A 24,927-nucleotide genomic window follows, 5' to 3' on the forward strand; every position below is an offset into this window, starting at 1 on the left:
GATCCACCACATAGACCCCTTGTTTTAATGAAGTAACTGACAGTGGTAGCTGGCTGTTGTCCACTACTTGAATCAGCAGGAAATGGGATGAGTTGCATATTTTGCTGGTGGGTTTCATACAACTGACAGGAAAGGAACAAGACAATGGAAGGTATGGGCTGCAGGCTCAGAGCTTCATCGCTCAATGATGCCTTCAGATGTGGTGGCCATTTCTGTACCACCTCATCAGTACAAACTCAGGGCTAGCCCCATCTCTTCCCTATACAGATCCTCATCATGGTTCCCAGCAGACCTCAACAATGCTGCTTCTTTATTTGGCTAGCCCTAGTCCCCAAAACTGTACCAGGGCATCCCCTAATCTCAGAACTCCACCCCAGCCCCTTCCCACACTAGCTGGCTCCCAGCCTCCTCCAGTTCTCACATCCCAATTCATATTCCTCCCTCCCACTCCCAGTTTCCATTCAAAAGTATCAAACCGTCCCTAATACTGTGGGGTTCTAGTTTCCTGATGAGAGTTACTGAACTCCTTTGCCATTCCACCCTTTGACCTTCCTGCTCCAGCTTCTGTGGAAGGAAGGAGGTACATTTCCTTCTAAGCCACTGTGGTGTCTTGGGAACATAGAAGGGGCACCGCCACACTCTTGGTTTCAGTTCCTGGCCAAAGTGTAGCTTACAGAAACATGTAGCAACAATTAAGGAAAACTACAATTTCCTTAAGCCTTGCAAAGACAGTGTTGGTTTAGTTGTTTCAGTGCTTACTATTTGGCCCAGTGATGCTGAGTTTTTATTAAAAAAAATAACTAACCGCTTCACTGAACACATGCAAGTGTAAGACTTGTCCTTCTAAACATAACTTGGCCCATTTTGAAGATAGAAAAGTCACATCCCAGATGGCAAGTCTAACATTTCTGTTCAAAATGACAAAGGCTCAGAACAGTCAAAAAAAAGGCCACCAGAAAGTGTTTTTAATTGCTAGACGTGCTAGCATTTTGTTCAAGCCTCATTTTTGGAAATAACTGGAATGACTTTGATGAACCCTTCCAAAATACTTCTGCTTGAGGCAAAGCAATCAGCATGACAAATTTCAGCCTAAGCAATCAGATTTTGGCAAGGCTGTGTACAACTGAAAAGGGAGTTTTTAACCACCAGAGTTCAGCAGCTCTGTTAATCAGCCTGGCCACCAGTCCCAATTGTAATAAAATAAGTGTATATGAGTAAAAGAATGTAAACTAAATGAAATGAAAATAAAAGTTACGGATAGATGGAAAATCTTAAAAAGGGGTTAAAAAAAAGGAGTGTGAATATTCCTGTGCTGGTGTTTTCAGAGTTGCCAATGATTTCTTCAAGTTTTAACCTCAGAAAAAACCCCCAGAAAATAATTGAGACACTTCAAATGATTACATGGAAGACAAAAATTAATCAAAGCTGCTCCTTATACATTCTGTGCCTGAAGATTTCTCTAGCACTTAACTCTGCTACTCATTGAAAACTTCTCTAGAAAACATTTTCCCTTGTGTGAATTTAAGCTTTGACAGGCACTTTTGGAGGTCTGTTTGGATTTACAGACACGTCCGATCATCGATACAGCTGATCAGAAACAGCATCTTAGCTGACACACATGGTTGACCAACCTCAGATCATTACTCCAGTCCATGTTTTTTAATCTATATAGATTCATTTCTCCTTCCCCTATTTCTGAGGATCACAAGTCCCATGAGCTTACAAGGTTAGGATGCAGAAGAAGGACTAGAAATTTCATGCATTTCCTCTGCATCAGTTAGTGCAATGAAGGATTTAAGGTAGGACTTAAATCCCTAACTAACACAGCAAGTATTGGCATATGCAGAATGCACAGTATAGAGCACACACCAGAAATGGTCCCTGTTGCACTAAAACCCACCTTATTTTCTTCACTGCTAAAATTTTAGACCTGAATGTAAACAGAACCAATTAAATATTCTTTTCTTCTCTTTCACTCAGGAAACCTGATATTTACTCCGTCCTTCCTTCCCAAGCTAAAAAGGCAGACAGAGAGAACAATTAAAAGCCTTCTTGTTTCCAGTCCCGCTATTTTAAAGACTGTTTTGTCTCTTTCTTAAATATGATGCTTTTCTTCAAGATGTTTCTTAGCAGGCTACTCACCTGATCCTTGCTTAAATCTAGTCTGGGAAACAGTAAACGTTTTGTGAGTCAGTAACCTTCCTTTGGTAAATGTATACTCTTTATTAAAGATTCAGACCAGAACTTTGCCTGGGAAAATAAGAGGAAAGAAGAAAACTAGGCAGTTAGAGGGAGAAGTAGCACTTGACCTAGCTGTGCTGAAAAGACATGAAATTCTCTGAGGGAGGAGAAGGAATGAGGAGTGAGACGGAGACACAGCATGAGGGAGACAGTAAGAAAGAAAGCCAGAGAAGAAACTGCTTGTGCAACAGATCAAAGGAAAACCAGTTTTTATGAAGGTGGGAAGAAAGTAAGGAATAACTAACTTGACCCATCATAGCATCCTGGCCTGCCTGGCAGAGAGGACCAGTAGCTTGGAATCACCCCAGAACATCCTACTTCATCAGGTGCTTCATCCCACTCTCATGGGCACACTCACTTATTGCCTGTGAGAATAAGGGGTCTCACTGGCAGAAAACAGTCTACTTATACAAGACAACGACTGCTTAAAAACTTCAGTATAGTGAATACCTCTTGGGCCTTGCATAAACCAGCAGAAATCACTGCCAGCATAGCGATGGCAATTTGCACCAACTGAGGAGCTGAGTCTTTGTTTTCTGTTGCTTAACTCAGTCTGTGCAACCTCTTCTGACTAGCAATAACCAGAACAATATATATATATTTTTTTTTTTTTTAAACCAAATCGATCAGATTCTCCTGAAACAAGCCACTAGGGGGATGGAACACCTTTTTTTTGAACTGTCTGAACTGAAAGTCTTTTTGTTTTGTTTTCTGGCACGGTTGGTCAAGCTTATCAATTGTTTTGTCACATCCAGGCAGAATCACTTACAAAAACAAGAGGTATCCCTGATACTGGAAGAGAAGGCTGGCAGCTCTAGGCTGGATCACTCACTTTCTCAGCAACTATACTGAAACTTTAAGCTGTGATGAACAAAAGGTGGAAGTTGTATTCTGCCTCTTGCTGCTAGGCCAGAAACCTCACAAACACAGCAGAATAGAAGCGGCTGCTCTCTATCTCAGCTCAGGTTAATTAGATACTAGTTTCTATTTTGCAAGTACAGTCAAAAGATCTGCACCTAAATATGCTTCATGGTACTTATGGTACTAATCCTGGAGAAAACTACCTACACGCAGAGAAAATTACTGTGATATCCTAGGAGTTGTATGAAGCTTGAAACAAGGGTCGGATTTATGTCAGTTATAAAATCTTTCCATGCAAAGTTTCAAGTAAATTTGGATCTATTTATACTTTGTAGAGGAAAACAATAACTTCTTAGTGATCTTGCAGAGTATCCACTCCAAAAATAATGGCAGTTGTGGATGTGCTTACGTTTAGGTTCATTAAAACCTGAAACTTAGAACCAAATGCAGCAGGAGTTACAAGCTCACACAAACAGATATAGGGGGGAGAAACCACAAAGAAGGACTAGTATCCCTTGATGCAGCTTTCTTCGCTGATTTTTCTTTTGTGTATGTGTGTAGCATCTTCTACTCCAAGAAGAAAAAGAACTAATAAAAGGAAGAAAATAAGTATTCTAATTCCAACTCACTCTGGACCTCAGCCAGTCCACCATGTAATAGAGAAAATGCTAATGTTAGCAGCAGTAATCGTCTCAAGGTGATGAATAAAGACCAAAAATCTACACTAATTCTGCTGCAACTGCGAACAGCCTCTAGATTGCATTGTTCACAAGGTCTGCCTGTGGCATAAGCAGAATGAAGAGAATAGCCAAAAATTACAGTTTCTTTTTGATGTTCTTCCATAATGTAGTGGTTTTTAGCTGAGAGACCTCCAGAGGACTCCATCTTATGACTCACTCTCTTGCTTTTTATTTATGTGGTCCCCCATTCAAAAGCCATAAATACTTAAACAACAGTTGTGACATCTTCCTCCGGCATAGAGCCACAGTCTCAAAGAGGTCCAACAGTCAGTGCAGACTAGGTCCATCGAACCTCCTGGACATGGGCAGAACAGCTCCAAGTCTCGCACCTGTTCCCACTGGGCACATGACACAGGCCTGTCTGCTGGTGTGCTAAGCATATACAGTATTGTTTATGGATCCTTAATCTCCAGATTTCTTTCTACTAGAGTCTAGCAGAACTATTTCTCTCTCTTGAATTTGACAGGCTCAAGTTTGCCTGAGATGAGACAAAGTGGTGCTGATGGACAGAATGACAACTCATGACTGATTGGCAAAGCCTGTGTCTGTGCCCTCCACCGGCAGCATCTATCACCCATTGATAAAAAGATCCAAAACCACACATCTTCCATTTTTGTTCTTACTTTCTTGGCTAAAAGAAACCAGGAATGCTTTTTTCCAGCATCTCCTAGGCAGCACAACATGTCTTTGCTTCCCAGAGGCGGACCTCACAAGAGATACACAGAGTTTAGTTATGAATAGGTTCATTGTAAAGGTCACCATGAAATATTTGCCACTGAAAAATACAGCTGTCTGCTTTGTGAACAATATCATTAGATGAGATCATAATACACCTGTGCTTTGCACCGTCTGCTAGTAATTAGTCTGCTGGCTTCTAGACCAAGAGGTAGCTGCTTCAGGATGCCAAACAGCCTTGAATCCAGCTGCCTCAGCTTTATCTAGATGTCCTTCCCTGTGTGGGTTCTGCACCCTGGTTATTTGACGTGAAAAGAAAAGGGGTATCTGATTCTTATCTGTGCTGTATGAACAACCATCTGTATAAACCAGGATGGGGCATATACACTCCCATCATACCCCAAGATGGGGGCCAAACATAACTAGAGGTCTGGTATTACATGTGTATCCACATCTTTTCTCAAAGCTACAACACCTGATAACCTACATTCAACTCGGTGAAATCAGTATAAGGTCAGAAGAATAAACATATCTTCAAGCTTTATTAATCTCTCCCCTCCTACCTTCTGTTTAGCTGTACCACATCTGCCACAAACCAGAGAATCCAGACCAGAACTTTCTCCATAGCTAATTCTTGCTTCCTGTCAGAAACTCGGGATAGAAACTCTCTGCAGTGTTGATAGGGACCTCAGCCACAAATTCTTCAAGTGCTACCAATTTTAATGAGAATTAAGTTATTTTATGAACACTGAAATAGAAAATTGTTAGTAAAAATCATTTACATACAACAGTGCCGCATTGTTTAGCTGGAGGAAACAGTGCCTATATAAAGCGGGCAGAATGAACAGAACAAGCCCTTAAAAAACCTACAGAAGTAAAGGAAAGGACTGATCAAGGCTAATCAAAGCCTCAAACTACAGAATACCAAAGTCACAATGCATGGGAATTAAATGCACCACCACTGTGCAATAAAGGTAAAGATGTTCAGGTGAGGGCCTCTGTCCTACACATTGTGTTTGAAAGAGAGAGAGTTGTTACAACACATTCTCAGAAAGGAGCGCTTCTGAACAACCTATGAAAGTAGAAATTACTTAGAGTAAAGAGGTCATTAGCAATCCAAAAGGCTAACTCTTATCTATCTGGCTATGAGATCTGTAACTTAGATTAGAAACTGTGGAGCCAGGACAGTTACTGTTGGATTAGTACAGACACATAAAGAATTCCAAAATCCTACAATAATGTATTGTTTTTCTGGCTATTAGCCTGGATTTTAATTAGTTTGTGCTAATGAATACATTTGTACATGTCCATTTTTTATTGGCAGCTTTTAGAGGAGCTAGTAAATTGGTCACTGTGGAGTGCCAGTGTTTCACTAAAACCGAAAAAATAATTAATGCTTTCCCCACCTAGAGTCAATCAGCAGTCTCAGGGGGTTTTAGGTATAAATTAGAATGAAAGATGAGATACTCAAAATACAGTTAAAGTACTCATTCATCAACCGCGATTAAATAATGTTACTGTGACTCTAGAGAAGTGCCGAAAGCTGAGTTCCAGTCTCCAGACTACCCATGATATCTCAGGAGCTGCCAGAGCACCCTGCCGTATTTTCCACTGTGGCTCTTGAAATGCCTTTTCCATATCCAGTGTTAGCCAAGTTTCTTCTTTTCTTGAGAATTCCTCCTTGGAAAATATGTATTTTTCTCAGGCCTTCCTGTTTGTAACCCACCGTGGTCTGGGGAAAAAATGAACCAATACCAAGTGTGCTTGACCAAAGCAAATGCTTTCATCAGATCCAGTATCCTAGCTAACAAAGACCTCAAGCCAGGAAATATTTGGATGTTTTCACATCCTGATTTCCATAGAGAAGATGGCTGGAAGACATGACATGAGGTGGCCAAGATCAGCCAGGTCTAAATAAGGATGGAGTTGCCTGAGATAGGATTAAGGAGAAATTAAATACCTAGGTCCAAAACCGGCATTCTGAAAAACTCTGTTGAACATCCACTTAACTCCAGAGATATACAGGCTCTATAGGACTTCTATTTTAGTATTACCCAAAAATTCCTCAGCCTTGATAGAGCTGATCAAACGAGAGCCGTTTTATACCTGAATCAGATTAGGATCTATAAACACCAGGCTCTCCACAGAAGCTCATTCTGATAAGTTTCATGTCACAAAAGAAAATGTGTCTCTCTATTTACAATAAATGGAGCTTTAGGTCTCTCACGCACGCGTACACCAATACTGACAGGCAAGAGGAATTTCACCCCTAACCTATAGAGAGGGACAGAGTTTGCTATTATTAATTCTAAGAGGTCCTGTTCAGCATAGGAACCCCAGATACATGTGGGCTGAAGTCCCATTTTGAGACATCCTTCTCTTGCATTTTATGGGCAACTTCGGCTTTTTACATAAGGTCCTGAAACCCACTCTAAACATCAAGCCTGAAGGTGCGGTATTGTGCTGGTTCATGCTGTAGCATCTAATTCCCTTTTGCAGTCTTAAATGGTCTTTGTTCTGGTCACTAGTTCAGCTAAGGACCAAATTTTAATCGTGTCTGTAACACTCCAGCTGTTCTAAATTCTGATGACTGCTTACACAAGGGAGCCTGATAACACGAAATTACAAGCTAATTTTGGAGCAGCTAGCTAAGTGCATTAAGACGGCTGTGTGCTGTAAATTAAAATCTTAAAAACTTTCAGAAAAAAATGATTAATCATTTACCGAATTACTAACAGACAAGGAACTCGTAAGTGGAAAAGCATTTTAATTTCATTTACAAAATCAAGTCTGCTGGAAAAGAAACACAACAGAACAAAACAAAAGCCTATCATATGAAGGCAAGCAGAGAGTGTATACAGTCAAAAAGAAAAGTGATGTTTCTGCAACAGTAAATACTGGTAACCACTGTTGTGCATTGATTGTGTTCCTCTTTCATTTTTCACTTCCACTAAATTAAAAAACATGCTGCTGAGCTGCATTCACCTCTTGTAGCCTTTTAATCATCTGTTGTTAGAGTCCAGGAACATGTAGAGATAGATATGCAAGTCAGTCCAGCTCCATGGATTTCCAGTGTAAATATGCTAAGCTTACACATGCCAGCTTACATATGCCATTAACTCTAGCGCTGATACAGCCTCAAATGATCCTTGATGATGTAGGGACAGATTCATTTCAGAGGTAACATTATTGGTTTTTACTAGGGTTATCTAGGGACTGGCTTGACCCAGGTCCTTCATTTGGGTTTCTACCAGCAGCAAAGCAGAACTAAATGTTCCTCTTTCAGAGTATTGATGACAGCAGAGTTTCAAATGAGTGCGCATTTGTGGAGGCAAGCCAATGCATGTCAGCTACGTGCCAGTCATGGAAAGAAGTCTCGTTCTCCCTGGTGCACAGTCAGGCAGCACACTGATAATTACAGACTGATTTCCAAAAGAAATATGGCACTTGTCAAAGGCATAATTTCAGTTCCGCCTTTCCTCATTAGCACCTGATGGGAACTCCAGCATATTTATGAGTCATCTAAAAGGCAAAAACCACCAGCATCACCAAAGCTTTATCATCTTTTTCTTAATTTACAACTGACTTTTTTTTTCTTTTCTTCCCCCTAATGACCTAGCCTGATCTTTACAGACCAGCCTCTCAGAAAGGATCAGGGCTTCTACCACCTTTAAGGTGCTCAAATGCCCACTGAATTAGGCACCTCCTAAGTGCCAGAATGCCAATGCTGCAGGAAGCTGGATCCAAGTCACATTGTCATTGTTGAAAGGGCAAAGAAACCAAGACAAAAATCTTACTGAACAGGGAAGTAGTGGCTGTCAGTTAAGGGCAGAAACTAGGAGTCAGAAAGGCCAAACACAGAATGTAACGCACCACAGTCAATGCAAATATCAAAAAAAACTAAGGACAAAGGCACAAGTCAAGGTCCTTATGGATATCCTTAAGAGCCTTGGGTGTCTGAATTAAACAGTGATCTTTATACTTTTAGTTTCACAGACTTTATTCTTTCAGGCAATTTCACTTCTTTTCCATGTTCTCACAACCTGGTGTGCCTGACAACACAATAAGCTTTTTTTTTTTTTTGGAGCAGAGGCCCACACCATCTAACACAACAGGTCTGTGACCCTCATCTTGACTAAAGTTAAAAGTGAGCTTAATTCATGAAGATTCCCTTGGGCTGCTTCTAATCTCAATACTGTGGGAATGCTGCAGCTCTATTAATTTCTACCTCCTGCAAAGGCGTAAAGGAGCAGACTGTATGAGTGACCATATATAAATATATATACTTATACACGTGTTCCTTTCTCACATTTTTAGAAATGCAGCTGACCTCTCAGTTTGAGAGCATCACATATAAGTAGGCACAAAAGTTTCCCCAAGTTGTATGCAGACACTGTGTGCAAAACAAAGATCCCATAAATTAATCAAGTTATTCTCGTAGCAAGCTGGAAAGAAAGAGATGGACTGAGGCAAAAATTGTTATTGTTATCTCTATTTTTAAATACTTGGAAGACACTCAGTTACTACAGTGGTGAGGACCATATAAGTACCTAGACATACTCATTTGTAGCAGGAGCATTAAGTGTGAGGGTTTTTTCCATCTCAAAGGTGCCAGCTAGCTGGGACCTCTTCCTCTAAGGGAATAAAGAAGGAGAAATATATTTTAAAGTAATTTCATATTTTTAAATACTCAAAAAGTGAGTTTAAAAAGCTGAAACTGTTCTTCTATGGATGTGCGATTCTGCGGTTTTGTTTGTTTGGTTGGGTTTTTTTTCCCTTCATATGGGACTTCTGCATTTAATTTGCTCTCCTTGTCCTCTTTCATCAGATAGAAAATCACTCCTTTCCTCTCCAGTGCAGTCCTAGGGAGGGAAAAAAAAAATCCAAACAGCAAGAAAAAGCTGAATAATTAACATTATATACCAACATACACACAGACAACCCTTCATGTGCATATGCTATATTCTTTGTATCAGTAGATGGACTTATTTGGTAGTCATAAGAGTAGTTATAAATGACACACAAAATGAAAACTTGCAGGGGATTCCAAAGACAGGACATTGGCCAGACTACATGAGCACTGCTGACTCTGCTAATTGATTAAACTTTTAATACAACACTATTTTTTTTAAAAGATATTTCTGCCTAAACATTTTAAAATTAAAGCTTCTCACTACCAGATGAAGTGCAGCAGTAATGCACAGTGTCAGCCGACTTGTCAGATAACAGAAGAATAAGAACGGTATCTGCTCTCTTAAAAGTATTACTCAAGTTTAAATTAAGTATATTCATTACTTTAAACTCCACCAGAGGATCCTCTCCATGAAACCAGATGGCCACTTCATGTGTACAGACACGTGTGAGGGCAGATGAAGTTTCAGTACAGCAGGTGTCTACTTTATCTCAACACAGATAAAAATTGTTGCTTTAAATTTTTTTGTTGCTAGATAAACATCAAAAGTTGTTAATACAAGAATTTTTGTGAGCAATCCTTCATAGTCATCATTGCCCTGAGTGAACAAACACACAGTATTCCTCTGGAAAGGACTTATGCATATCCCTGGCCTCAAGAAATGGAAATTCACCTAGGAGAGGAAATTAAGTTCATGTATAATTCCCCTCTCTTCCTTCAGCATCCTCTCTAGGGAAGCTCTGCAAACAATCTGAGAGCCTTGTTATTAAAGGCTCGATCTGTCTTCAGCTGAGACATGTTGGCTGCCTGAAGAGATGAATGGACTCCTTGATAAACAGACCAGCCTAGGCAAAGAAAGAGATATAGGCCATGAGAGGACCTGAGACATATTTGGTTTGGTTCTGGGTAAACTTTATGTGTAACTGTGCCCAAGAAAGTGCCTGAAACGAAACTCAGTAGATAAGGTTGCCTGCAGTGTTTTTGCCATGTATAGCTATGCCTTGAGATGAGATTTGTCTAGAACTGTTTGCTTTGAATTTTTCTCCTAACTCTCATCTGAAACACTCTCAGCTACAGATCATGGTGTTTAGTTCACACAGGATTTTTACACCTTCCTCTGAGCCTGGGCAATCTGTACATGACCAAATACAACTTACGTAACTATGCTGAGTGTTCAAACACTTTTGTATTTAGGCTTTGTGAAGGTGTTACATTATTTGATGGTTGCATATACATCTAGGAATGTTGCCGAGACAGAGACTTCCTATTTTAAGAGATGGGGGATGAGGTACAGCAAATAATTCTCATCTCACTTCCTAAATACCCACTAGTACCAGCTAGGTTGCATAAAATAGGACAGAATTTGGCTCTGGACAGATTGAAAGAAGTGGAAGAGAGAGACTGCATTACTGACTGGGAGATCCTATTCCATGAAGGACCACTTTCAAGGGACAAGAAAATTTTAAACAGAACACCATAGTGAAAAGACACAAGCAGGCAAGGTAATTTTCCTCCCAACACTCAACCTAATACCCAGGAAAACTCACTATTAATTAAATTTCATGCAATACTCACCATTCTAACTTCTGATTAGTGCTGTGGGACTGAAATATCAGAAAGCAGCAGTCTGAAATGGTAGGGTTGTTTTGGGTGTTTTTTTGGCTGTTGGTTGTTGGGGGTTTTTTCCCCCATTTTTTTTGTTTGTTTGTTTTACATTGATTCAGCAGTTGCTTGCAAGATGTATTTCATCTTCTGCCACACAAGCAATGTTTTGTGGGAAAGACAATATGCACAAGGCATTGCAATGCTACAGCTCAGTCACTGTCCTTCCCTGTGACTAAGGAACTCTAGACATGGGCAGATAGAGCAAACCATGTTCCATGAGATCCTTTGAATATTTATACAAATTAGCCTCATGTGTTCCTTCCCTTTTCAAAAATTTTTTCCACAAGTAAGTTTATTTGTAGGGCTGTTCCCAAAACCAGTATATTTTTACATAGTCATTGGAGAATATTAATGGAAAATTAATTCCAAGTTCTTAAACAGATATTTATATTAGACCATACTACAATAATGATCCTGGCCTCTAGCCAGGAATTAAAGCTCTATTAAGCCAAGCACTCTGCATAAATAACTATGAAGATGATTATTCACTCTGTCGGACCTAGCAAGATTCTTTATTCCTCAGCGCAGCATGCAGAGAGTGCAGAATTTCACAGATTTCCTTGAGTAGATGAAATGGGTGAATGGACTGTTGATTGCACCGCAAGATGTGTATCTATCTACCAGGAAAGTTTACCAGAGAGACATCTCTATTATACCATGCACGAATGTTTTACAGTTCTTTACCATTACTGTTAATGTTTTCTAGAAGCATTCAGATTTAAGTGAGTTTAGATGACTCCATCTTAGATGTAAAAGATAAGAATTTACATTATTAACTCTATTCTTTCTTTATCCTTATGTAGAGGCATCCCATGGTGTAGCGTATGGAGAGGAGGAAATGCAGAACATTTATTAATTTATAGTTTTCTGACCATCCCAAAGCAGAGCTCATACACTGACAAGACAAATGCTCACCAATGACTAGAGACTGAAAAGAAAGGCTTCACTTTTTCAATACAACTGACCACCTTGCCACAATTGTGTACGCCTAACCCACCATGACATGTAATCTCATGCAAAACCTATTCATTTTCATTTCAGTCAGACCTAGGGCATTATAGAATTCATCATATGAAAACACATATTTTGTTATTATAAGAATTCATACTGCTGAATGACAAATCTGATTTTCCAAGGAAATTATTAACAAATATCAATTAAGAATCCCATGGCCTTATGTGCTTTCAGAAGAAAGGGTGGGATCTATTAATAGGAAAAAGTGATTCTAAATTTGAAGATAGAAATAATTGGTTCTGGTGCAATTATTTTCCTGCCAGTTGTGCTAGGCTGTAAAGTAACTAGGATGATAACAGCTTGCAAATTACATAGCAAAAAAACACAGGGTAATGTGAAACAGAATGAGAAGTGACAAGTGTTAGCATACAAAGGAACTTTGTGACATTGCCAAGGTAGTAAGAATAGTAAGGTAGTAACATCCTATTTTCATTTAGGATGCATTTGCAAATATGATAGACCAGATTAATCTAACCATGTGAGCAAAAAGGAAATTATGCCTTCTTATCCCACACTGATTCTATTAGACCAAGTCAGATTCATATAGGAGAGGATGCATGGGGATAGTACTGCTCTCTTTTCTTCGGATTTTCTACTATACAGAACAGCACTATATAATGGAGTTTACAAGTTCATAATGGCATACACAAGTAAGTCTATCTTGGCTTTCAGATAGACTGAAGTCCTTCAAGACCCAATGAGGATAGGGCAGCTACAGTTACATCGTTACATAGAAGTTCTTTTTATTCGGGTGCTTCTGTACACATAGTATTACTGCTAACTACTAGTGTGGTGTTTCTTGAAAAATAGTCCTTTGACCAGTTTTCACCCAGGAAAACTAGTTTATGTAATTTACTCACAATAATATTAATGTTCTTCCCATTCTGACAACAGAATGAAATTACATAGACTTTCCTGACAGCAATATAGTATGTTTTGGATGGAAACACCACTCAGCATTGTACAGTGCCCATTGACTTCATTAGCCACTGATGTACCATGAGAGCACATTGTAATGTAATAGTCACTCTTCCTTAGGAAGACGTTAATCACCATCTGATTCTTATAATAACCTGTAAAAGGACAAGCTACAACTTATTTAAAAGGTCAAGACAGACAAATGTCATCTAGGGCTTCACCAGCATCCAGTGAGGTCATTGAAGGTTAACAGGAAAACTCCCAGTGAGTAAATGTTTCTGAAACACAAGTGATTATTCAGTTTTTATAATACTGACACAGCTGCAAGAACTACCAGGCTTGCTGCTGTATAAAACCCATGAAGATAGTTATATATATTATACAGAATCACACAGAATGGTTCGGGTTGGAAGGAACCTTAAAGATCATCTAGTTCCAACCCCCCTGCCATGGGCAGGGACACCTCCCACTAGACCAGGCTGCTCAAAGCCCCATCCAGCCTGGCCTTGAACACCTCCAGGGATGGGGCAGCCACAACTTCTCTGGGCAACCTGTTCCAGTGCCTCACCACTCTTACCGTAAAGAATTTCTTCCTAATATCTAATCTAAGTCTACCCTCTTTCAGTTTGAGGCCATTACCTCATGTCCTATCATAACACTCCCTGATAAAGAGTCCCTCCCCATCCTTCCTGTAGGCCCCCTTCAGGTACTGCAAGGCCGCTATAAGGTCTCCTTGGAGCCTTCTCTTGTCCAGGTTGAACAGCCCCAACTCTCTCAGCCTGTCCTCATAGCAGAGGTGCTCCAGCCCTTTTATCATCTTCATAGCCTTCTGCTGGATCCATTCCAACAGGTCCATGTGCTTCTTGTATTGAGGACTCTAGAGCTGGATGCAGTACTTCAGGTGGGGTCTCACAAGAGCAAAGCAGAGGGGCAGAATCACCTCCCTCGACCTGCTGGCCATGCTGCTTTTGTCTGCTAATGACCAGTGGTCTGAAAGGGGAGCAGCTTTGTCCCCTACACCTTACCACCTAGCAGTGTGGAAGACTACTCAAGGCAGCAGCTGAGGGAAGATAATTGCTGATGAATGAAGGTCCCGTGTAGGTACAACAGTCCATTCATCACCTTGACAACCTGCAGAGTTTGTGTATGAGATTTTCTTCTCCCATAATCACAAACTCTTGTACTGTGGTATATCACTGCTCCACACTACTGTCTTTTCTGAAGCTCAGCTTTTTCCATTGCTCAGCCCCCTGAGCCACCAAGAAAGGCTGCTAGAACAAGGCAGTGCCAGTTCAGTAGAAACTGGGACTAAGCCTGCATTTTATGTGATAGAATCCTGAAAAACTGGAAGGGAAGCTACTTAAGAGAGACCCCTGCTGTGGTGGTAAGAACTAAATACAACTAAGAATTTAACATTGCTATCTAACAAAGGTCAAACAAGAACATGCATTCAAAAATGTTCACCAGAACTATCACTACTTTAAAAGGAATTTTCAGAGATTTAGTTTCCGCAAATGCTTTACAGTGACAGCAGTGCCACACATGTCTTCAAAGAGGGAGAATGTTGATTGCCATAGTCATTAGTTTTATTTTCTCCAGTTTTGAGCCATCCTAGAGATGGGCCCAAAATTCATTTTCTACAAACAATGCACGAACAAAACTTGTCCCACAGCAGTGTCTCCACTGTGTGAATCAAAAATGCGGATAACAGACAATTGTCTTTATTTGTTGTTAGGGCTAGTTTTCAGCAGCTTTTCCTGATCTTGTAATCAAGAGCAAGGACAGTGACCAGACTAGTTTGCCTTTGCAAACATTTTCATAGGATGACTTTTTTCTTTTTTAACAAGATTAAAGGGTTTGAGGTTTCTCCCCCACTCCCCCACTTTCAACATGAGGGAAAGCTTCCTTTTGACAGGGAAACAAACATCCAAAGAGGCCGATAACAACCACAATGAAAACTTAAGACATGGACATATTGCAGACTTCTGGCCAAAAAACATGTAACAGAGGATTTATTGTGTATGTTGTGTATGTTGTGTATTATTTTGTATTGCACACACCAATTTTTAGAGGAATAAATCACTTCTGCTTGAGTTCTAACTACATAGAGCTAATAAGAACAAATAGCTATACATTTATGCTTCTTTGATTTAGAATTGAATCTCAGGTTCAAAGTTTGGATTCTGCTTTATTTTCATGCAAGCACGTGGATTGGGGAGATCAGAGGACTCTATTCCATCTCCCCTGCTGCTCCTCTGTTTTATGTAGGTGACTGGTTTTTTGTTATAACTTCATTACAAAAAATAATTGGTATCTATTTGTCTAAGATTAACTGTGCATCAGCCTGTTTATATTATATTAAAAACTATGCTACAGCTAGAACCATATGTATTTGTTAATCAATGATGCAGCCCTTTCTCACTCAAAATTCCCTTTGAGAAAAAAAGAATTTGCTTTTAAAAGGCTGCAGGATCAGTAAATCTAAGCTAAACTTGACAACAGGACAATTTTATTTGTGAAGAAATTCAAGGCAAACGAGTTCATTTCATAATATGCTCAAGCAGTAAAGAGAAATACATGCTTCCCATGCTGCCCGAATGGCTGACATAATTTTGCTTGCTTTCCTTTCCTGTTAACTTGAGAATGCAAATAGCTTTGCTGTCAGGGTACATTTGTTCCCACTAATTCAAGACACTATAACAAGCCAAAATATTTATTTCTTTTTTCCACCCTAATTTGTGGTTTATCATATTGGGAACATCATCTACGGATTTCATTTACGGTAACATTATGCAAACAGCCCTTATGGGAAAGTCACCTCTCTGTAATAGGAAAACTAAGCATAAAGAAGTCTCTCAATGTTTCAGGATGTGTTGCCTCAAAGGGCACAAAAATTCAGTTCAGACCAACACGTAAAGGCCAAAATGCATATCCAAAATAACTGCTCAAATATCCCATCTCTGAAAAACCTTGGCTTTTCAGAGAAGATACTTTTCAGTACACAGGACAGCCTACCAGAACGTATTCTTGTAATTTGATCTATCATTACAGTAAAAATATTTTGGCTCACTTTGACTCAATATTCTCCATCAAGAAATAAAGTCTACTCTTACCGTTCTCACCAGCTGTCTTATCTTTTCCATTTGTAGCTCCGGTTCCTTGTCTCTGTTAGGGGAAAAGAGAAACAAACAAGTGGTTGGAACAAAACTTGAACGTGCATTTTCCCCTTGGAATTACAAGCAGTTACAGCCTGGTTTCTCCTCCATACCTTGGATAGTCATTTACCCTCAAGCAATATTGCTTTGAAACACTACCCGTCAGAACAGGAATGCGTGGTGCCATGATTCAGGTACAGCTGTATAACTATGTGTGCAACTGTATATAATTATCACATGTTAGAGATGGCATATGTGTAATCAAGTTTCCAGCAGTGCAACAGTATGAGCTACAGTAGAACATCTCTTCAGGTCCCTGCTGTGTCTCCATTTCTATGATTCTTCTTACCTGACTTTGGCCAGAAGACTCATCTTTCCGCTTTGGCCACAAGTGGAGATGGAGCTTCCAACTTCAATCCACTTTGTCCAAGGAATAGCCTCATGACTTTCCGTGAAACAAACTGATTTAAGTCACTCCAAGTAACACGTGTCAAACACCACTGCAGTCCAAATAAATATTCACAGTGGCAGAGCTGTATTAGTGTCATTACACTACTAGGTAATTTTCTAGCTTAGGAATGGGCACTCTATGAAAATTATGCTGCATCTCTCAGAGAAAGCATCTCACAGGTGGAATTAAGATACTTTAGCAAGTATGGCAAAACTTGCATTTCTTATGCAAAATTATTCATACTTGTCTGTATTACTGAAATAGACTAATTCATCATCTAGGGTTGTACATGTGAAAAAACAGGAGTATTAAACTAAGTGAATAAATCCAGCTGCATTCAGCCAACAGAGGCAGCACACCCTCATGCATCAGGAAAGTTAACAGCCGCAGTAGCACCGCAAACCAAATGGTTTGTACCAAACTATGGACAGTCATATTGATTCTCTTACGAAAATTCATACAGGCATACTTATCTGAAGTTATTTACTCCAGAATATCTACTTAAACCCTTCTCTGCTGCTCTGGGTTCTGTCCTTTATCTCCCACAGTGGTGTATTTTCAGGGTATTCTGTGTCTATGGACGTAATCACGATATAAGTACAAAACCTTCATGTGTACTCTTGGCTCTTATTATAGAAGCCAAAGGGGGAAAGAAAGCTCTTCAAACCCCTCAGGAGAATGCAAAAGAGCTACATATAGTCTATTGTGCATCCACATGCCATTGGTGGGGTTACTCATCTTCTCCATGGCATACTTCAGTGCATTTATCTCTGCTCTACTGGGTCTGCCTCATCTCTCACTCCGTGCAATGAGACAGAGCATCCCTAGAGAAGACAACTCTGAGTCTATAACCACAGCTACAGTCTCCCCATACGTTGAAAATATATTGTTTCTCCCTGGAGCCTCAGAGCTAAGACAGGAGAGAAAACTTGGCCAATAACACCAAAAAATGGGATTCAAAAGGGATAAACATCTTTTACAAAAGTGTAAGTTACCAGCAGCCAGAAATCAATAAATCTACCCAACAACCAGTTTTGCTAAATATATTAACCTTTATGCCTTTATTTAAAGTTTAGTTAATATTTCCATATTTTAATCCACATTTGAAACTAGGTTTTATTGTTAATCTACTGGGACCTCTCAAAAAAACAGAATACTGGATTCTTCCTATCTATATGGCAGCTATATTGCTTTTCCTTCCCTGTTTTTAAAGGCTTTTTCAAGTTGTCTTATTTCATGTTTCAGGCTGTGCTGCTTAGCCTTTATGAAGGCTTCTCTTTCCTCCCTAGGCTATACCTGTCAGGTTTGGTCTACTATTGATGGAGTGCTGGAATATGGATCCACACATTTATTTCATATCTCAGGAATACCCCTCAGGGAGAGGGGAAAGTTGTCAAAGAAAATGAATGAAAACTTCGCTTTGGTCAATAAAGGTTTTTCTATTCATGGGGTCAAGATTTTTCTTTAAGTCTGAAATCAGCCTAAGCATTCTACAGCCATTTCATTTGATGGTGACCACTGGACATATATAGAATGAAGCCTGAAAGTCTGCCAAACAAGCTAGTGATAGCTTTTCCTTCAGTTATATACATATTTTAATCTGTAAGCACTGTGCTGTCTTCCAAGTGAGTGCAATGGATTTGAAAGTACAAATCAGTTTCTCATTAACAAGGCATTGAAACTTATGAAAAAGCCATATACAATGTGATCATATACCTGCAAAGCCTTTAGCCTTTTATTTCAATACATTCAGTGAGCCTATTTTTAAAAACATTCTCAAGATCCTGGTATTATTAGCAGCTGGAACTTCTTGCTCCTTTCATCACATTTCATGATGCTACCAAAGGCTGCAAAACAAAGCTTTGCTTTTAGTGTCCTTCAGAGCACAAGAGGATTAAACACGAGGAAGAGTTACTAGGGGTATTTTCAAGAAGCAATGGATGAAAGCCCTCCAAAAAGCAACAGATGAAAGCCCTCCAAGAGCTCGTATAACAGATATTGTCCTCAGGCGCAATAGATCAAATTAAAATCAATGAAATACAAGAAAAACAATATTATATTCTGGGTTTTGTTTCTAAAGAGAAAATCCTCAAGTTGTTGACCATATTTTAAGTTATAAAAGCAGTCTAATGCTTTCTGTTTTCTATAACTTCTAGCCAGCTTCCTTCATTCAAAGACTGCTTCTAAAATTCCCCAGCATTTCCTAAGGCAAGTACTAGGACAGAAGCATTGAATAAACTTTCCACTAGGCATTGAAGAAGAAACATCAGGGCCAAAATGAACATGAGTGCAAAACCATAATGACTATACAGTAAAACAAGATAAACAATTTTGTTGCTATGTGGCGTAGGAGGAAACATAGTTTATGACTGCTTGGGGCTATATTAATTTTTAACTCAGTGGTTTTACAAAACATCAAAGGCGCATCATTAAAAATGTTTCCAAAATCAAAGTCACTCCCAATTTGTCAGAAGAGGAAGGCAAAAGGACTACTGCCATATGCTCAAAATCCCTATAAGAACGGAACAGGTTTACTTTCCTGTTAAATTCAGTGCTATACACATCAGCTAGTTAATGTGGTATGAAAAACTGTACTAAATTAGTCCCCTAGGTGTACAAACTAAGGTCAAAAGTGAATTTGCAGCCCAGAGGACTTTTCAAGAAGAATGTTAAATTACTGCAGCAGCTTTTCTACTCATTATTCTAGCCCCTCCTGCACCCCCAGCCTACTTTTTGCCTTTAATCTTACAGTCTGTTCTTGTCTTCAAATAGCCTGACCTTTTCAGTTATGCTTCCAATTAGCACCTCAGTGTTAGGCATTGTAGCCAGGTGTTGACTACAGAATTTTGAGGGGCAGAGGGGTTGTTCGGTTTTTGATGAGCCACAGAAAGCCCAAGATCAGGGACATGAAACTGCCAGAAAGTTCTCTGACAAATGTGCCTTTACAGTAATAACATTATTCTGCCACTTCATCTGAGTGCAGGACCAACAAGGTACAGCAGGCTGCATCCCAGTAAAGCAGTGGCTGTAGATTTTCAAAAGTATATTGTTTCTACATCAAAGAATGAAAGAGCATCCAAGGGTAGAGTTAAGAGAATAGAAACAGCAGAAAGTTTGTAAAGTGAACAGCAGGAAGAGTCAGTATAGACTTGACTCAGGACAAAAAATAATTTCATTGACACATGTGAAATGTTATTAGGATGTTTGTACTCATTGACAAGAGGAACAGCAGTGAAGTCTGTGCGTATCCTAAGCTTTTCTTCAGCGTTGTTCCGCTACCAGATCCATACCTGACAAGAAGCATTACATGTGTGACAGAAGGAAACACATGTTGATACAACGCAGCACAAAAGTGGCTGTGGGTCAGCCAGCTGTGTGCCAAGCAAGCCTTTATTCTGCATCACCATCTGTTCTCCATACAAAGTTTTCTCTGTAAGAGATAAATTGAATCAAACCAAACTATTTCATAAGGGCCTTTTTTATAGCCTTCTGCCTTAATTAGAGAGTTCAGCTGCTTTAGCCTTAAAATGAAGAGCACTGAAAAACACATTTTTCAAATGTATAAAGTTTATAATCTTTCTGCAAATAAAAGTGTCACTGTAAATATCTGCTAAAGGACCTTTTATGTTTTCCAAGTAAGGAAAGCTTCTTAGTCAACAGCAGAATGATCAGGAGATACAGCAATTTCTGCCTGCTGTTTTTCAGGACTAAATACCTCCTATACAGTTCCTCAAATTAAGACAATTAGGGCTGACTTTATCCAGGAACAACGCAAGAAATAAAGTTCTTACAGGCTGATCTTTACTTAGTGTTGGTTGATCTTTGAAGATACTGAGAATTTTAGACTACTGAAGCCCCAGTTGAGGTTCATTAGACTATAGGCATAGGTAGATGCCAAAGCGTACTTAGTATGTAAGGATTACTGCCTGAAGGCTCATAGTACATTTTTTAGTTTCATCTAGGTGGATTTTTGAGGACATTACATTAGCATGCACACTTCCTACAAACGAAAAAATGAATTTGAGAGATCTGGATTGAAAACACAGAACAGCAGACTATCAAATGTGGAACCAACATACTTCATAGTCTCCTTTTACAGGTACCTCCTGTCCAGGCACATTATATTCAACTCCCCTGATTCTAAAAGCCCAGAAATTTCTATGCTTTTTAACACCAAGTATAAATTTGCTATCAAAAAACCCCAGAAAGACAACATACTCACTTTGAAAGCAATCAGTGGGCACTGAAGGAAACATTAAGTATTGCCAGTAGATCAATACATTATGCATACATGCCACTTGAAAATAATTATGTGATGAGGTGATACCCTGAGCTCACTGAAATCAATGGGAATTCTGCAATTGCTTTTCTTTCACACTCTAACAAAGAACACAAGCTGTGTGTCAGAAACTAAATGAAGATTCAAAATTTAAGTAGGAGCAAGAACAAAGCAGCTATGACCTGTGATGAGTGAATACACTCTGCCGAATTTGGGATTTCAATGTGATTAGTTAGGTTAAACTCTTCTTTACCAGAGACTTCTGTTTCAGTATGTTTGACAACCTCTTTCTAATGTCATGTATTGACTTGAAACTCTAGCACTCAGCATTTCACACATTTAAGTGTGAAAAACATTACTCTTAACTACAACACAGTAAATAATTTGGTAATAAGAAGGACAAAATATATTACCATGTTTAAGATAAAGAGTAGGAAAAATGATGCTGCTGTGACAGAAAGATTTCTGTTTACTGAAGCTGCAAGGGATACCTGGCCTCTAAATAATGGGAATGGAATTTTAGCACCACTGCTATTTTTTGGTATTATATATCAAAAAGCATGAAGATGAACAGCTGGAGAGACAAAGTGTACTGCTGAAGAGCACAAGTGCTGCCATTTTACTCGTTCTCTCCTATTGTAAGTCTCAAAACTGGTCTGCAATACAGTCAGATGGTAAATCCCAAAACAACTTCTGCGACATAGAGGTTCACTGACATCAGTAAGAGCTAGTCACCTAAAGAACATCTGCAGACAGAACTTAATACTCCCAGAGAGAAGCTTGAATATAGTATTGAAAATTGCATTAGAAGCTACACAAGTAAACTTCCCTCACTAGTCTATTTGTGCCTCCTTTACAAGTTCCTCCACTTTTTTTTTTTCCCCTACATTTTTATAGACATGGTACTGAGTATTTATGAGATTAAAGTGTCTTTCAAAGCCCACATTTAAGGTACTTGCATCAGGTACAGAACATCTAGCCAAAATTTTGTCTGAATGATGGGTAAATCTGATAATGTGTCTGTTACTTCTGTCTCACACATCATCTTAAGAAATCAAGACCACATTTTCTGGGCACTTGACAGAAAGGAGAAATATTTACGAGCCCATTCCTGGTTATGACCAAGCTTACATTTCTGGTAGAAATAGCTTTCTGGAAACTACCACTTTTCCTTGGCTGCTCTCACCCTAGAATCTCAGTTCTTTAGGATATGGCCTCTACTCTTGCCTACATAGCACCTTCTCTGCACGCTCCTTTACACAAAGGGAATTTTCTACAGCCAGTTTTCTGGCTGTCTTGCGTTGGCAGGGCAGGGTAATATTGCCAGAGCAAGAGTGCCAGAATCCATCTTTCAATACTGGCTGTCAAAACTAAACGATCCCTGGCACTCTGATGATTTCTTTAATTATCTTCATGGGTCAAGCAGTGTTCTACTTGACTAGCTCTTGATTGTCCTTAATTTTATTAAGGCTCTCCTATAGCTATTTTAATAAATTAAAACTCCACAGGTGGGATGAGATGAGCTGATGGGATTCAAACTGCAGTGGCTAAAAGTTGGCACGGTGACCAGCACTGGTTTTCTATGACTTTCATAGTCACTGAAGGCACATGCTTATGTACACACATACACACTGTCATCCTAGAAGCCACAGTGATATTTGTCAGAAATTAACAACAAGGCTGTGGATAACTATAGATTATTTTCCTTCTAGACCCTGTGGACCAGTGCCTGGCTCTTGCTATCGCAATGATCTGGGGAAGATACAATGTCTCTGCAATTCTCTTCATCTTTCTATAAAGGACACAACCTGGATCTCAGCATTCATATCCTTGCATCTTTGACAGTCATTTACACTGCTGCAAATTAAATCTCAAACACAGAAGGAAAGCACTGTATTCAAGGTGTAGCCGTCCATACAAACCGCAGCCTGTATGAATTGCGGACAGTCTACCAGGTTCACTGTTGATGTACTGGTTTCTCCAGGAAGGAGGACATGCAGGTGTAGGTACTGTTTACTCAGGGTGAACCCACAACGCCCACAAGACAGCACAGGGAGGCAAGCTGGTGGAATGCACTGGCCCTCCTGTTGATCCATCAGACCACCAGGCACAGAAAAAGCAATGGGAACCAAAGGAATAACCCTGATGCTGGGGCTTCTCAGAGCAGTTGAAAGACAGTTGCAGTCCCTGGTCCTGGGTTATTTTGTTTCTAAATGTCATTGTCCATGTAAAATACACATTTTATTGACACGTCTATGCAAAATGCATACTCTACCACACAGAGAGAGTGCATTAATCACAGGGTTGCTCACAGAGTTACGGCATTTGCCTCAATTTGAGAGGTTGTTCACTTCCCTCCACATAGAGCTTTTGGCTCGAGCTAAGTCCTCAGAACCGGCAGTTCTGAGTGTACACAGAGCTTCGGTACCCAGCACACTTCCAGGTTAAATAAGGAGGCACATGATGGAAATGGGCAGAGAGAATCAGTCTGGGATACAAGAACTGACTTAGAACGCCATTTTAATATATTCCAATAGCACGGAGAAGAACTTTCACTGTGCCCCACTTTTGCCAGTGCTGGGCTGTAATTTATAAATCAGCACAGTGAGAACCTGCTGATTTTGTATTCAGATCCAATATAATGTTCTAAACAGAATATTTACACCGACACCAAATGTAATCAACATAATTAGCACAAACAGTAGCTTGCTTAATATTTAGGTTATTAGCATATTTTGAATTAAAACGTTATTAAGCAGATATTTCTCCAAAGACATTGTAATCACTTTTTTTCTGAGGCAGGGATTAATGGAATCTTTGAAGTTAATTTTGAAAGCAGCTGCAAGAATGTATTTCCCAAATCCTGTTAATTACCATGCCAGCCATGAGAAGTAATCCCCCTTTTCTGCAGGAAATGGAGGATTTGATCCTGCAAGGCTTATTTACAGGGGTAACTCATATGTGGACAAGTAATTGTCTTCAACTCAGCAGAATTACTTGCATGAGTAGAGTTGGAACCTCAATGTGGTATTGTGTAATTTCTCTAAACTGCATGTTAGGTTTTGTTTAGCAAAGGGCAGAGAGGGTAAAATCAACTACACAATAAGCCTTCTTCACACCACTTGCCAAAAAATTACCTCAGCTCTCATTTGGACACGGATGATACAGCCCGTATCCTAATTACACTGGAAATTGGTAAAGAGAAAACATCAAGGTGACCCAAGAGGAATACTTCAATTACATAAAAATTGATCAAGCTAGATGGCATAAGTGAAGTGACTGAGGTTCTGAAGGTGGTCTCTTCCTTTCTCCTATTATTTCTTATCTATTGGTAGCATCAGCTGCAGAAAGGGCACTTTTGGGCAGGAAACCTGCCTTAAGAGCTCCTACTTCCCAGTCTAGCCCTATCCAGCCGCACATTCCATTCCCCAAGGCCTTGTTTGTTTGGATACAATTGTTTGCAAGGTCATACAAAAAATGGGAGCACTAAACTTATTGAAGTTAAAAATAACTCTTCAGCAGAGCTGTGTTGAAAACAATCACTGGAAATGATCCAGCTGAAAAAGACATAGTTTAATTGTTCCTGTTGATCACTTCAGTAATGTAGTTGATATCTCTGATCCACAGGGCAAGGGAACAGGCAACAAACAATACCATGCAACACTGAAATTTTGTTCTGGGAACTGAAAATCAGAGCAAGTCAGAGCTTTATACCACAAAACATAGCATGCTGTATCTTCCTGTGATGCTGCATTACCTCCTAGCAATCTTTACTCTGCAACAGGTCAAAACATGGAGCAACACAGGTACATCTACACAGCCTCAATTGTAAGCCTCGGCCACCGGTGCAGGCAATACTGATAGTTAATGGCAACTGACTGTCATCTGATAAGGAGCAAAACAGAACCTTGGGAATCTGGGAAAAGCATTTGGATTGACACAGTATCTTTGCTATCCTTTAATATTAGCATTGCCAGGCAGGAAGAGTGCCCTTAGTCAATTAAGGGGTCAGGGTC

At 39.6% G+C, this 24,927-nt stretch overlaps 1 protein-coding gene across 1 annotated transcript in view; it reads right to left on the minus strand.

The window, feature by feature from the left end:
- PCP4 (Purkinje cell protein 4) overlaps window positions 1-24,927 on the minus strand; it is a 53,945-nt gene that overhangs the window by 17,772 nt on the left and 11,246 nt on the right. Inside the window, exon 2 of the mRNA XM_063345295.1 lies at window positions 16,140-16,191. Coding sequence (XP_063201365.1) covers window positions 16,140-16,191 — 52 coding nt within the window. The remainder of the gene's footprint in view (window positions 1-16,139; window positions 16,192-24,927) is intronic.

This window comes from Chroicocephalus ridibundus, chromosome 1 (assembly GCF_963924245.1).
Source record: "Chroicocephalus ridibundus chromosome 1, bChrRid1.1, whole genome shotgun sequence".
In the NCBI taxonomy this organism is placed as follows: Eukaryota; Metazoa; Chordata; class Aves; order Charadriiformes; family Laridae; genus Chroicocephalus; species Chroicocephalus ridibundus.